General features: G+C 46.3%; 1 protein-coding gene across 1 annotated transcript in view; it reads left to right on the top strand.

The window, feature by feature from the left end:
* Tat (Tyrosine aminotransferase) overlaps positions 1-16,215 on the top strand; it is a gene marked incomplete in the record, with an annotated part of 51,036 nt that overhangs the window by 28,018 nt on the left and 6,803 nt on the right. Inside the window, 3 exon segments of the mRNA XM_077647019.1 lie at positions 8,192-8,450; positions 9,845-9,912; positions 14,223-14,381. Coding sequence (XP_077503145.1) covers positions 8,192-8,450; positions 9,845-9,912; positions 14,223-14,381 — 486 coding nt within the window.

The raw sequence follows: 16,215 nt of genomic DNA, 5'->3' as shown, positions 1-16,215 counted from the left end.
CATCACTGGCACGCGGCAGGTGGTTGCTTCTACAATGATACTGTAGATGGGCGCTACAAGTCTCAATGCGAGATGTGCTATTTTCTAGCTGCTGCCACGGATGGCGTTGTGATCTCAGGGTGGTAGCAGACCCCATGAAATCTCGAAACGTGATGAGTAAGAGCTAACGCTCTTAAAATTAGAACAAATGAATCTGGCAGCGCGATTTTGTACAGATTAGAGCGTGTCAATGAGGTTAGTAAAAATTAGGATCATAGGCGGCGCATGCGAACTCCAATTTAGACCGTACCAATGTTAAGTAAGCAAGCAATTTTATGGAACTCGGTGCTAAGACTAGGTTACGGCGCAGGCACCCTAAAACTTGATTAGCTGAATTAGTTACATGGTGAACGTGTGTTACGACCAGGTTAGATTTTGACTTAAATGGATTCCAAGAAGACGGCGACTGAAGCTTAACGGCGCGTGTACTTATTTTCTTTTGTTTTTAGACCGTAATTTTTGTTTGTTAGTTCGTCATCATTTTTTTCCTGTCTTTTTCTCGAATTGCTTGAGTTAGGCTGGCGAGCTGACTCAGAAGTTCGACCACACCCCTACACCATCAGCTAAATTTTCTTTGCTTGTTTTTCAGAGGCTCAGGAAGACAAAAGATGGGAACGCCTTGGCCTGCAGTGTCCTGGCTGAAAAACACAATCATCATCATTCTTCAAAATTAACTGCATGTATTCCTATTTTCCCACCACAATAATACCTTCGGACGCTGCAGGAATGTATAATAGATAAATGAATAAAATTTACGGGGCAATATACCTCCTATGCAACAATTCTGCGAACGCAGTTAAATTTACCCTAATTGATTACTCTGATAATTTTCCTCTGATGAACGTTTTTATTCTAAGCCGAGGAGCCACACACGCGACACAATTTTTCTGGAGCGTGGGGGTGGCGGTTGGTTGGTCCCCGTAGCTATCCTTGTTACTTTGCCGCTGAGACGGGCTATAGAAGTCTGGGATTCTATTTCTTGTTTTTATCTGGACGATGATTCCTGATCCATCATGTATTGATTTAAAGTTAGTAGTTGAGGGTTCGTAATTACTACCATTTTGACACGACAAAAATAATTGCAAGGGAAAAATGCACTGCCAATCAAATATTCTGATGCCATGAAAGCGGCTCGCCATTCAGCTCACTGGTTCTAGCTGGACTATCACTTTTGTGAAAATATTTCCATGTTTCAGATGTCAAGCTACGCTTCGCTTTACGCAGAGTTGAGCGCGATGCGGCAACATTGTGGCAAACTACCAGCGCTATCGATATCTCTTTTTATATGATTATACACATGAGTTCGTATGTTTTTCAAATATTTGAAAACCAGCGGGCAGATGATACCCTATGCCTGAATGGGATAAATAGTTGTTTCCTAGCGGGAACGTTTTTATTTATTATCGTTTTTATTTTCTCACCTCACTACTTGGCAGTTTTTCTGTTCAGCCAGCCAGCGAGTACCGAGAGCGTATTCATGCACACTATCGCGAAGCGCGCGGCGAGGACCAAACATGCCCAGCATTGCTGGACAAAAATTTTGAATATTGGAATATTGTAAAGTGTTGTTATTGAAATATTGAGATTAATGGTCCATTCTTGCGAAGCGCAGCAAATCCTTCCTATTAAAATTTGTCCCTCGCTCGCATCGAGAAGTCAAGACTGCCAGAAAACCAATAGGGAACGTTATTTACGATAGCAAAAAACGTTAATAGCAAAAAAAATGCAAGCCTGCTGACGGGAGATTTACAGATATATTGATTGTTATAGTGAAATCTTACACTGTATCGAAAAATTCCATTCATAAACTCTTTACCGTTGAAAAATTCCGAGGGCACTTAAGTCTGCTTACGTGGAGGAATTCGAACTGAGCATGGAACTTTCTAGAATGCGGGTTTCTTCCGCTACGCCAGTACGCTACCTATTTACGTTCTTTTAATTTTAATTTTTGTTATTTTCATTCATTTGTGAATATTTTGTTTTTATTTTCATGTATTTTTATTTTTTCTTGTTTTTATTATGTTTTATTTTACTTTTTACGTCAAGGTGCCTTGTCGACGTCCGTAGCTATTGTGTCATCGAAGTGTAACTAATTAACAAATTACAATTCATCAACAAAATGTTTCCCACAACAAAGATCTCATCACGCATTATGTAACGCAATCAAAATTTTGCACGTATATCTTCATAGAACGACACAATCGTGCGGAAAAGCTATGTCGATGTCCATGGCTATTGTGACGTCGAAGTGTAACTTTCGCGGTTAATTAACTAATAATAAAACATCGACCAAATTTTTCCCACAGCGAGATCTCATCGCACACTATCTAACACAGCCAAACTATTGCACATTTATCTTCACAGAACGACGTAATCGTGCGGAGAATGTTTTGCTGACACGAAACTCGGGACATAGCCATCTATTGCTTTCGCATTAAAAATGCTTTTGTCCAGAATGATTGGGTTTGAACCCCTTCGCCGGACGCTCGAGGTCCACTGGCACATATTTTCTCTCACCGTACCGCCGGAACACCTCACTGGTATCCGGTTCGCCACCGGCTCCCCTATAGCTAGGCACCACAGCGCGGTTTAAGTACAAAGGTGCTTCAAAGCAAGGCACTTTGGTCGAATGTTAGAGGAAAAAGAAAATAACAGCTGCATGTCCAAAATGAAGCCGCTCACTTATACTTATAAATAAATGCAACGCGCCCCGGTTGCTCGGTGCTCATTAAGAATTATTCAAGACAGCTTGCATGCGGATGGCTGAATTAATGTTTGCAAGGTAGATTTCCATCTCGCTAAGCCATGTGGAGCTACGAAATCTAAATTTACTGATCTTATATGTGTTTGTGCGTATTGAATTGACCGATACATCGATTACTAATTAATTCGATTACTAAAAACATTGGGGACGTTTCAGCTCCGCCGTTAAGGGTATGACGCGATAGCATTAATGGGTGCCGACGGCGGCTCCTCTCGCTCACGCAGACGCGGACACTGCTTCCCTATTACGTGAAAGACCAAGCTGTGCTAACGCGTGCTTGCGTGGCCTATGGGTCGCGTGCCTGACTCGCAACCTAAGGGTTAGGGGCGTGATTCCTGAGTATATAATTAATGATTTTGAAACGATTTTTTTTTTGGGGGGGGGGGAGAAATGGCACAGTATCTGCCTCACATCTCGGCGGACACCTGAGCCGCGCCGTAAGGGAAGGGATAAAATTACCCTAACGTTATTTTCAGCGCTCGGCTGCTGAACCGAAAGACGCGGGTTCGATCCCGCCCGCGACAGTCCAATGCCGATGGAGGCGAAATTCTAGAGGCCCTTGCACTGTGCGATGTCAGTGCACGTTAGAGAACCCCAGATGGTAGAAATTTCCGGAGCCCTTCACTACGGCGTCCCTCATAGCCTGAGTCGCTTTGGGGCGTTAAACCCCATAGACCATAAACCTTACATGTCCTAATGATATTTTAGTGATGTTGAGACCTTCTAATCAATAGTTTTCTAATGTTTTAAACAATTTCCAAATCCGCCGCTCCACGTGTTGGACGTAACCAACATTTCGACCAATCCGGGTTTTTCGCCCACAACTACAACACTGCCGGATTCTCTGCTGAACGGTACACTAAAATCTCTCGCTTTAAAAGCGTATCCCTTTAAAAGCGTGTCCTCCGTCAATTTCCAGTGTATACGGTAGAGGGTCCGGGTATACTGATTGTCGATTCGCTTGTGGATGGGAGCGGCGAGCGTCGTGTACGAGAGGTACACGCCAAGAAGGTTGTCAAATATTAAATCAGATGTGCTTGCAAGTAGTTACACTGAAGCAAACGTAATTACTGAAGTACTCAGCGATGTGCCAGTGGTCGCCGCGGACGGCAAACCCCGGTCCACAAGCTCTTCATTTATTTTTATTTTTTTACAAATACTGCGGTCTCAGCGAGACCAAGCAGGTGGGCATGTCGTACAACATTTTCAACCGATTAACATCGATTATAAATAAGCTCTTGCGTTTAACATGTGAAAGAGAACAAAACATGGGAAGAGAATAAAAGTGAACAAGCACACATTTGAGTTATGTAGAATGATTTTTACGTAATCTCACAGAAATGAACTTGCATACGCTACCCGTCAGAATAATGATAACCTGATAAAATTACGGAAAAAAACGTCACAGAATGTCACGACGCAAAATACAGCAGCAGCGCCTGGTCAAAATTATCAGCGGAACAAATTTCAGAGGGGACACCATTCCATATGACAGTTGGCCAGCTGCGCATGACTGGCCGAAGTTCACACGGAGCCCCCGCGGGAAACGCACGTTCTTCAAGTGCAAATCATAAGCTCTCCCAGCTCTCATGCCAGAATAGCAGCTTTTCCAGCTGTGTGCATGTTGAATGGCATACTATACACCACTCTTAGTACGAACACGCGAGCGCATGGCCGTGCACGGCCGCGCAAGAAAAGTGGCGTGGAAGATGACGCGAAGCACCCAGGTCCATCTTCTCCTTCGTCACTTCGCCGCGATGAGTGGCTGTGTAGCACTCAGTGGCCCTCTAAAGAGTGCGGCCATGCGCTCGCGTGTTCGCACTACATTACATACTGAGTTTGTACACGCTAAAGTGACAATATGGTTATAACTAGTCATTATAGCGGTACCGTCATTATTTTGGGTTACCTTTTCTCAGGATTCTCAACGGATGAATTTTTAATTGCGGTTTTAAGTGAATAACTCATTTGGTCACTTATAGATTTTTTTTTTTTTGCGTCGGGCACCCGACCTCAACATCACAATATGAGTTGAGGTCACCAGATACCTCACAATATGAGGTCGAGTGAAGTCGCTAGTGGTCTGTGGAAAAATTAGGTGAGGGCGCCTGAGGAGACCTCAACTTCAAATGATGAAGTTGAGCTTTATTCAGGTCACAAAATTCTATTTTAGCTTGAGATGAGATCGCGGGCTTTGAGGTTAAAGGCCCACATCTGGCATCCACAGCCAGTGCAGTTGTTTCCATTGCGTTGCAGCAGTGTCATTGAACACCGCTGCGATGAAAGCTGCCACCGCATCCCCTGTCGCGCAAAAACCGCCAAAGGCTCAGCTGCCATGCTGCAGCGTGAGCGGCTGAAAACAAAATAGATATAGCAGAAAAAAAGACATTTACGCAGCTCCTCGCTCTGCTGCATGGCATATCAGCCTCTGAGGGTTTGTGCGCGACAAGGGGGGGGGGGGGATGCCATGGCGGTTTTAATCGCAGTGCGTGTGTGTGTGCGTGCGCGCGTGCGTGTGTGTGCGTGTGTGCGTGTGTGTGCGTATACTATATATACAACCGTGCCCCATTAATACGGGACCCCGATTATGTAAAAATGAAAAAAATGTTTTTCTTTTTTTTAAGAAAGCAAAGGGCGCAGCAACCGTCTTACTTCTCAAAGGACAGCTCAACCGCGACGTGAGGGAATGGATGAAAGTGGGAGGGAATGAAGGAAGAGAGAAGGAAGTGCCACAGTGCAGGGCTCTCGAATATTTTCGACCACCTGGGGATCTTTAACGTGCACTGTCATCGCACAGCACACGGGCGCCTTTTTACGTTCCGCCTCCATCGAAACATGGCTGCCGTGGCCGTGATTGAACTCGAGTCCTCCGGCTCAGTCGCCCTAACCACTGAGAAGTGTACGACTCGAATTATGGTCAATTTTTCTGGGAACAAAACATTTTTAATGTATTTATGGCTCGTTAATATGGAAATTCACCATCCGGGCAATGGACAGAGGAAAATGCATAGAGCCCAATGCGGCCTATATATTTTGACTTGTTTACATAGACGGTGATGAGAACAAAATCTCCACTGACCCAACCAGACGTTTCATTTCCTGTGTTTTGAGTGCAGGACACACACCACAGAAATGCAGTGCAAAAGGATAAATGGCTGAGCGATGGCCCTTTTATTTTGTGATTTCACGCTTTACAGAGCAAAGTTACTCGGTCGACGCGCCTCGCCATTTGCCGCATTGCATGAATGGCTGTGAAGAAAACTCTCTTTGGAATTTGTGCTATGCTGAAAGTCGCATTCAGCAGCTGTCACCCGACTGAGTGCAAATATCTGCTAGCGGCTAGCGAGATGAGGACAGCCGTACAACTCAAAGAGAACAGCGCGCACTTTTGAAAAGCGAGACACGAGGACGGGTGCTGTCGTCGTGTGTCTCTCTTTTCGTCCCTGTCAAAAGTGCGCGCCGTTCTTTTTGAAATGGGATACCGACTCGCCCAAGCATTAGTTTTAAGTAGGTACAGGGCGAGTCAAAAGTTCCCAGGCCACAGGGTCTGCTTTTCAGCAGTATATTATAGTACTGCTAAGGTTGTCAGAGCTGAGAATGATACTTCTACTGCGTATAAAGGGGCTTTGCGCTTTGGGGTTGCGTAAATGTCCCACTATAGACGCCTCAAAATCAGTCTGTGGCCCGAGAACTTTTAACGCACCCTGTACATCATCATGGCATGCATAAGACGCCATCACGCGTCTCATGAACGGCTAGGCGCTTCAAATTACCCCGCATTATTTTAAAGGTAATGGCGACCAGCATAATGCACTTGGAGCTCCAAAGACTTGGCTTATTTTCGAGTTCACTGACCGTTATGCTTGCTGGCTGAGTTTTATCACAAAGAACTTTTCATCTTAATGTTCTCGCTTTCCTCTACGAGTTGGTAATATGGACGACTCGCTTTATGGACAGTATATTCGGGAATCAGACTAGGTCACGCGACTCTAAACAACCCTCAGTTGGTCTCACGCGGCTAGGACATTCCGTGTTTTTTAAAAGCTTGGTTACTTTTAGCTGGGACACCTGGTATATTACAATTTTGCATCGAGCGAGGGAGTTGTCGAAACGCCTCCTCTCTGGACTGTCCGAAACCGGTTCCACCGCCACTTCCACTGTGCTAGCTCGCGGGTGCTCAGGACAGTCCAGTGAACAATATGACAGCGCCCAGGGAAACCTAAAAGTCTATACTGTAAAGGGATTAGGGATTGGTGTATTGAGTAAGTGGATGTTCGCAAAATGAAAAAAAAAAAGTATGGAAGATTTGTGAGCATTCATTTTAAATAAGCGCTTGTAAATGGGTCGTCTACAGCGATAGTTTTATTTTTGGCCTCGTCAATTCGTATTTTTGTTTTGTGATTATTGGGCGCTAAGTCAGCTATCGCCTGCACAGGGCCTGTTCAAATGCCTTGAGAGTAAAACTTTTCTAGACCCGCAGTGATGGCACAGCCAAGACAGCGCTTAGCTCGATTAAAGTGGGGAACTTTCATGTCGCGAAATACGCAGCGACATTTCCTAATACCGAAATGTTGTGAAGAGCACATCTTAGAGCAAACCTTTCTATTTACGCAACTAAATGCTTGCTCCTCGAAACTTCATCAGCAGAAAAATGAGAGGAATGGAGAAGAATATTTAATGTTTTAAGAATATGCAGTCAGGCCTTGTTTTGCTTTAACTCAGGCTGCGGATTACCCAGGACGGCTGTCCGCATTCCTGCCCTTCAACGCGAAAGGCTATAACGCCTCTCGCGTGACGCTCTGCTATTGCGCAACAGGTTGTGAAGGCGCTTCATAACTACGCAAATGTTCGATGTTCCTCTCGACTTTTCTCATTCGCTTCATTATTTATGTGTTTGTAGTGAAGCTTTGCAGTGCACTCATATATTACGTAGTCAAGCGGATATTGCCGGCAGTTGTTGAGTCATGCTGATTCTAGTTATGGGTGTGAAATACAGGTTCGTATAGTGAGCTGAGGCGGACCGATTCTTGTGCTTATTGGAGCTACAAAAATACTTGTCCTGCGCAATTTTTAAATAGGCATAGAGGTGAGGGCTACCGGTTCAGTAAATCTTGGTTCGAAACTGAGCGGCTCATGGCACTAGCATCCGTGCGATGAAATTGCTTTCGCATGTCGGCATCCTGTAACACTTCGCGTACATGTAACCGAAGCTTCTGTGGGCAGTTAATAAGTTAACTGCTTAAGCTCATGCCAGCGAATATGAGCCTCGCGCGAAGGGTTGGTTTCCAGAGATGTGACGCACCATGGGAGCATGCATTGCGGGCAGTTCGAAGGACCGTCAGTGTAGGCTCTGCGCAGGCTCATGAAGGGTCCCTCTCTGTCTCGCAGAACTGCAACAAGAAGGTAGGGATGAGAGTAAGGAATTCGTGGAATGCCCCACCTTCCCGGTTCGCCACCAGCACCAACAACCCGATCCGTGGCTTCGTGGAGGACGCGGGCCTCGTTCCCAACGCCGAGAAGACACTCATTTCGCTCTCCATAGGCGACCCCACCGTGTTCGGCAACTTGGTGCCATGCGAAGAAATACTGGCGCCGATTGAGACCAGCCTCCGGAGCCTGAAGAATCATGGCTACATCCCCAGCACTGGTAAGCGGGAAAACACCGATTCGGTCCATATTGTCACGGCTGCTGGCTTCCGTATATGCTTGCTGTACACGCGTTCTCGCTCAACTGCCATGCGACGGTACATATAAATTTTAAGTCCGGGTATAATCGTCATCACAGAGATTAAAGGCCAATGCAATAAAACGCTACAAGAGGAGCGCTCAAAGGTAAGATTTCAGCAAATATAAAGCAGTCCATCAAAGCGGAACCCCAAAAACAGACAAACGAAAAGAAAAGGTCAAGAAATGAAACAATGTAACTGGTAGTTGTAATCACTGCCACCACGACAAAGAGAAACAGTAGAGAGGGTGGAGAGTGCCGTATCCAATCGCTTTGGCGATCCGAACATTGTGTCCCACTTGCGCATGCGCAGAACCCAAAGCTTTCTTCGCGGCACACAGATGCTGTGCGCGTTCGCTTTGTCTCATTTTATCTCGGCTGCAAGTTTTAAGCGATAATGTGCGGCCATTTGTAATACTCAATCTCGATTTTAGGAGTTCCTAAGCGTTATAAGGCGCCTGTTTTTTCGTCGCCTGAAAATACGACGTCAGCACAAGCGGGACGTTCAGATGGGCAGGTTTCCTGGCGAAATTCAGCCAGGCGTAATAAAATGCCGATTGATGCTTTTCGCTTACTTTTTTTGTAGGTGTTGTTCACACACAAATAACGACAAATATGCAAGTTTTGCTTGCAAAAGGTATGGTATGCTATATGGATTTAACGTCCCAAGTTGCACAAAACGTCGCAGTGGAGGGCTCCGGATTAATTTTGACCACCCTGGCTTCTCTAACGTGCACTGACATCGCACAGCACACGGGCATTTTTGAATTTCGCTCATTTCATTCCCATTATAATGCAGCCGCTTCGGTCGGGATTCGATCCCGCGACCTTGGACTCAGCAGCCGAACGTCATTGCCACTAAGCCACCGGGGCGGGCAGTTATGAAAGGCTTCTGCATTCAGCTGGATAGGGGATGGAATTTGGCGTCGCATTGTTTAGGTCGCCTATTTCATTCGGACTGGCACACGACTTTTACGCAGCAATTTTCTTCATTTTCATTAAAACTGCTCGGGCTATAATGAAAAATCATGTTATTTATATGCAGTTTTGAGACATATGCCACGTACGACTTAGCTCGATTTCAGCGCTGTGCTATTTTCACTAGAAACCATAAACGCACCAAAAGTATTTTTTTTTGTATACTACGTGCTAGTAAAATTTGTAGGCTTCTTGACGAGCCTTGTGTGGTTGGTTCCTTCGCCGTGCCAAGCATTTTTGTGCCCTCATATTCTACACAAAGGTAATGCAGCATCTGCTTAGTTGTCTTCACGCTTTACACGCGCTTTTAATGCCGTGATATTTCTTGTTGATTGCAGGTACCCTGGCAGCTAAGGAAGCTGTTGCCGAATATTCATCCACACATGGACTAAAGGTTAATCCACAGGTGAGCGTTCACAGAACGAAAGTAAATACACGAATGCACGACCATTATGGTTGTTGCTAGTTACTGCAAAGGCGCTAAAATGAGCAGCGTGTTTCATTCCACGTTTCCTTTGTTTCTGTCAGTACACGTGTTTTACGCGGGTGCACTATATGCGCAGCCCAGAGCGCTTAGATGTCGGCTTCGGTGGAGTTTTAGGACATTTTTGGGTTGAGGATGGCAACACATTTCTCTTATCGTTAACCAAAATCGCTTTTTGCACCACCAAAGGAATCAATTTTAGAAACATCAAGCACACCAAGTGAAAACTAAAAACGGCTGCGGGCCAAATGCTTCAGAAATCCCGCGGATTCCCTTTCATTTCAACAATTGATGGCTGATGGCAAGATCTGTTGTGCGCTTGTTGTGCAATAGAAACGTATGAAATTTTAGTATTTCTTTTTTAATTTTGTTTTTCGCTTAAAGGCCACACACAATTTTATAATATATGCAGCACAATGTGATCCGTTTGACGTACAGATGCCTGCGAGTTTGTGCCACCTGCGCTAAAAAACTAAAGTTTTTTTTTTTTACGCACAACATTTAATAAACCGAGTCACGCAGCGTTCTGTGGCGGCCACGTTGAAAGCAAAACATGAGATCCGGGCCAAGATGAAAACAGCATGTGAAAGACTGACCGCTTCGAAACACAGCGCCGAAAAATCGTCACTGCTACAAAATAGCGCACCAGCGAACAGCACATGGACATAACAGCACCAGCAAGCTTAGGCAGCGATCAGGGTCCATACTCGGTAAAACTCGGTGTGACTTTTAACTGCGATGAAAATACCTGCAGAGGTCTAGTGGTGCACAGTAAATATTGCTGTTATTGTCTCTGGCTAAAATACCACGACTCAGTAACGGGGTGGCACACAGCCCGTCGGCGCTGCAGGAAGCCCAGCTGCGCTCGACTGCCTCCCTTGCCTACCGTCCGCCATAAAGACTGACATTTTCGTAGCAAGCCACAAGCTCCTGATTTGTTCAAAAAGCCCTAGGCTACAGTCTTATAATGCGACGTCTGAGAGCGACGCATCTTGCTCTGTAAGATTTCATTTTATTTATTACATACTACTAGCCTTATTTCCGAGGCTGTTGCAGATGCCAATTTAACGCTGTTAATAACTGCCTTAATTTCGCTCCATAGTGACCTTGATGGCAAGCGTCCGAAACATCAAGCCAAATACATGTGGCAAAAGCAACATCTCTGAGCAAAGGCAATGATTAAGAAACGGCTGCTTAATTGCCTCCTTCATGCCTCTGGGCGCTTTCTGGCATCGAAAGGTGACTCCAAGCGGGCGCTTTGGCGCCGCCGACGATTATCGTCCACCATGATTTGAGAGCCAACGTACACATCTGATACGATGCAAAACATACAGCCTGCCTTGAAAACTTTCTCGATTAGCAATTGAAGAGCACGACGTCGATGGTACCTGTGTCTGCAGCAGCAATTAATTTCGCTCTTCAAGGCGCAATGTCGCTCCCGAAAACACGTGAGCGTGGCGACAGGCATGAAAGCTGACAGAGAAGTCATATTCCGGTGTTCGTTGAGTTTCTTCACTGTGCTCGCGTGAAAGGTGTGCTAACGTTGCCCAATATTCACTCTATATGAAGTCTGCCGCAAGCGCAGCATGTGATGACACCACGCCACGTGCAGTCGCGCGCGCGTACATGCAGCGCCGCAAATGAGTGACAAATAGAAAACGTCGAAGTACAATTAATTACGACAAGATAGCCTAAACAGGCCTAAAGGTCTAAACATGGCTGAATGGAAACCTTGAACAGTGGCGGTTTTCAGAAGGTGCTGCTGTCTTATAGCGTTAACATATTAAAGGGACACTGAGCACAAATTGATATTGGCTTGAATCAAGAGCTTTAATAAGATAGTTAAGGCGAAAAAAAAATCAGGAGTGATCACCGCCGACCGTTTTCGCGAGCAAAATGCAATGGTGTTAGGACAGTTTTCGCGAATCTCTGAGGCTGGGATACACCGCCATTCACTTCGAAACGGTGATCACAGAATCATTACCTGTCTAGCCATCACAAGTTTGAATCGAGTGGCGGGAAAAAAGCTTAATCCAGTTTTCTCAGCAGCCAATTCATCTTTTGCTGCCGGGCAAACATCAACATAGTCAGGAAAAGCCACAGAATATTTTTTTTTTTGCCGAGAACAAAAATTGGATGGAGGTGTCTTCAGTGTCTCCTTAAGCTGTAACATCGAAAACTGCAGCCCATTCGGTGACAATACCGTAGACGCTCGCATAACAACAGATTTAGTTCACTATGCAGCGAAACTTGGCGGTGATGACCCCAGCGAGTAGAGGAAAATTTTTGTCATTAGTTCTTTGAAGCCAAGAAAACTAGCACTTCTATACGAATGGCAACGATTATGTTGGGTCCACTGAATTGTTAAGTCACGTTTTGTTAAAATTAGGCACCGCTCGATTACCACTGATGAAGATATCTGTGCATAGCACACCTGTCCCTCAGTAACTCCATAACGCATGGTTAGCGGTGCCAAAGCCTCGGTTACGATCGAATGTAGAGGACTGCTGAGTTCTGAAACCTGTCACATATTTTTACAGAGAAGAATGCCCGCCCAATGTTGTGTAGTTCACATATCGAACCGTATGGCTGCGCTCAACAGTTGCCGCATGGCAACTATTCCTTTCCCGGAACTGGAGTTAATGTAAACCTATTAACAAATGCGATCTCCACACGAGGAATGAGCACAAGCCAGCAGTTAAGGAAGGTTATCTGTGTATAGTGCCCCCTACAAACGCTCCAGTCCCGCCGCACAAACCATAAGTTGCACTCTAAAGCATATTGGCGAAGACAATTCACCTGAATAAACCACTGAAAAGCTGTCAGTGATGTCAGTGATAAACACGGATTGCGCAGCAAAGCAAACTTCAGGGACGCTTATCGACTATCAATAGGCAGAGCTGCATACGATGCACGTTCAGAAGGCGCAAGGGAGAGCCTTCACTTGTAAATATTCGCTGGGTACATCAATAGCACTCGGGAGTTGAAGTGTTCATTTTTACTCTGCCCATTTGGCAAGGTGTGCGAAAATTAAAGCGCCTCCAGTAAGCGGCAATAACTGCCATGAGGAAAATAAGAGTCGCGAATGACCAAAAAACGCGCACTCCGCGATTATCGGCAATTTTCCCGCCAGCGCAATGCCGAATGGCCTTGACAATGAGCCAGTTCCTCATGTTACGCGACGTCGCCGCCTAAATAACGTGCGCCATATCTGAGTACGGCGCTGGCTGACGACACGCATTTAACACGCATCGCACGGATGGCCCGGGCAGTCGGTCTGGCACGATAAATATATCAGCCGCTTGGCGCACGCAGTATGAAATCTAAACCACCTCCCCCCGTAGCGCTTTCACCGCACACTCAGCGGCCCCATAGTGCTGCGCGTGTATTCGCGACCGACCTGTTATCGAAAACGTGCCCAGTTGCCCGGTCATCTTCGACGGCTATACATTCATAAAGCTGCATTGCTGAACTGGCTTCGCAATCAATGCAACGTGCAGTTTTGGGGGCTTGTGGGACACTTTCTCGCTTTAAAAATTCACCCGACCCAATTGCACCTACCATTTTTCTGCACACGAGATGGTGGCTCTTGCCTTTTTGGCTCTCCGATCTGCACGGCGGATTTCGAACACCGTTGAACGTTCCACGCCTTGCCAAGTTTGCTTACCCCTTCTGCCAGTATTCGCGAAAACTGAGCACAAAGCGTTCAAATGAAAACGCTCTAAACTAGTTCAAGGAATAGAGAAACAAGCAGATGTTCTAAACAATCGCACTTGTACTCTTGCAGTCATTGATTGTATGTTTCGCTATAAGAGATTTGAAACTGACCATAAGCATAGTTACTCTTCTTTAAATAGTTAACTTCGATGAAGTGTGCGTTACACGGCCTATACAAGCCACGTGGGAATTTGAGCGTCGGCGTGGCTTCCGCATATTACTTTTAGCCGGCGGACTGAGCAGGCGCCTAGGTAGGGTATAGGGAAACGGAACACCAAATTATGAGTGGATGCTGGCCATCCGGGCACCACGTGTGGGTCGCACAACACTCATTTCACAACACCACCCCAACACAACACCAGCGACGGTTAAGCTAACAACCCTTGCACTATTCTCTCGGTCATTTGAGGCACGGACACAGAACATCCCCGAAGCCAGCAGTGTTCACAGCTTTATGCGGACGCGAAGGCCAAGGTCAGCCTCGCAATCATTAAAGCTGATGATGCGTTGTGCAGGACGTTATCCTGACATGCGGCTGTTCACAAGCTTTGGAGATGTGCGTTACAGTCCTCGCAAACAGTGGACAGAACATCCTGATACCAAGGCCTGGTTTCTCCGTCTACAAGACGCACGCCGAGTCCGTTGGCATCAAGGTCAAGTTTTACAATTTACTAGTAAGTATCACCGCAACCAAGAACATGGCTTTCTATCCAAGTAGCCATATTCGGTTGACTAGTCTGCTATATATTTGTCGCCGGGAGCGTACCCGTAGAGCAGCGGGCGTAAAAAAAGGTAAAATGCTATACACGTAAAGGTGTTATCTTCAAATCGTTTTTTTAATGAGAAAGTAGGTCTGCCACGTCTTGAACATGAAGCTAATGAATATCGCAGAGGTTATATAACTGATTAAATCTAGCAGTTTCTGTGGGGAGATGTATGTACGCTTAATGTTACTGCCTGCGCATTCCCCTCTGTAGGCCTTCGTCGTCATATGCACCGCTTGAAACGCGGATTAAACTTAAAATTTTATAACTTTATGCACAGTATATCCAACCCATTCATCTACGATCCCTCGCTGTTGGTTTGATTCGCTGTCAGAGTGAAAATTCAGCGGTCAGTGTTAAACGCGCCTTTCTTTTTTCTCACAGGCACATGCCTCTCGCATTCGTGCGAATGCGCGAAGTTTGTGCTTGAGGGATATACTGCCGTCCTAACTAGTGCGAAGTTTACAAAGCAGTGACAATTAAAGCAAATATAGTGCAAATAAGTAATTAGTATCAAGCAAAGTATGACTCTTGGACGCTTGTGTCCAGTTCAAGATTTACACAAGGCGTAATACTACAGCAACGCAGTGTGGCCAACGAATGAAATGCAGATAGTATACACTACGGCAGCTGTGCGCAAGATTCCGCGCCATTCAGTGATTGCAGATTTTTTTTTTCTTCACGAGCGGCCTTTCAAGGCGTTTGGCGGGGGAGCTTCTCTTTACCAGCTGGAGCTGCAAATGCACTCTCACTGGCACACGCGGCTTCTTAGGGATTGTGTTCGCTCAAACTGGGGCGTGAAATCGGGGAAGAAACTAGTGTATTCTTGAAGGTATTGGTGAGCGCTATCAAAATACGGAAAGAGATGAACACACAGGTTGAAGCGCTTCGTCCTGTGTGTTCGTCCCTTTCCGTATTTTGACAGCGCTCACCAATACCTCCAAGAATACACTAGTTTCTTTCCCGATTTCACGCCCCAAATTGAGCGAACACAATCCCTAAAAAGCCGCGTGTGCCAGTGAAAGTGCATTTGCAGCTCCAGCTAGTAAAGAGAAGCTCCCCCGCCAAACGCCTTGAAAGGCCGCTCGTGAAGAAAAAAAAATCTGCAATCACTGAAAGGCGCGGAATCTTGAGCACCTACGCAGTAACAGCCGCCGCAGTTATGATAAAGTCGCTAGTGCCGAGCGGCGACGAGGAGCAAGAGTCGCGTTGCGGGGGGGGGGGGGGGGGGGGGGGGTGCATGGATGCAGTGAGGCCAGAGCCATAAACCTGCGGCGGGTCGAACAGAGGGCGAACGCTCTGGGGACGCTGCCCGCCGACAAGAGGCTCACACCACGAAGCACTTGTTGCCAAAAGCACAAACACAATGGTTGCCCACTCATGCGTGGCAGCAGCATCCAAAACACATGCGACGATTGTAAAAGCACAACGCGGGCCAGGGCGCTGACCATCCGCCGCATTGCCACGGCTGTAATTGTCATTTGATTTTTCATGTCAGCATTGTGTCGCTTCACTCCGCCACAACCCAATGTGTGCTTATTTTATTGCACGCACACGATTGGGAGGGTTGGTCTGCTTGCGGACACAGTGCAATGGTAAAGCAACACGGGTGGCAGGCGCACCACGCTTGCGCCGGTTGAGCCCCGTTTGCCGCATCTTTCTGAGGGCTGATACTAGCACGCATGCAATCGCAACTGGTGTCGGCCTCGGACTCCGCGAGTTGACATCGTGCGCCTTTCGCAGC

This window comes from Amblyomma americanum, chromosome 1 (genome assembly GCF_052857255.1).
Source record: "Amblyomma americanum isolate KBUSLIRL-KWMA chromosome 1, ASM5285725v1, whole genome shotgun sequence".
Classification (NCBI taxonomy): domain Eukaryota; kingdom Metazoa; phylum Arthropoda; class Arachnida; order Ixodida; family Ixodidae; genus Amblyomma; species Amblyomma americanum.
This window is presented reverse-complemented; position numbering and strand designations above follow the sequence as displayed.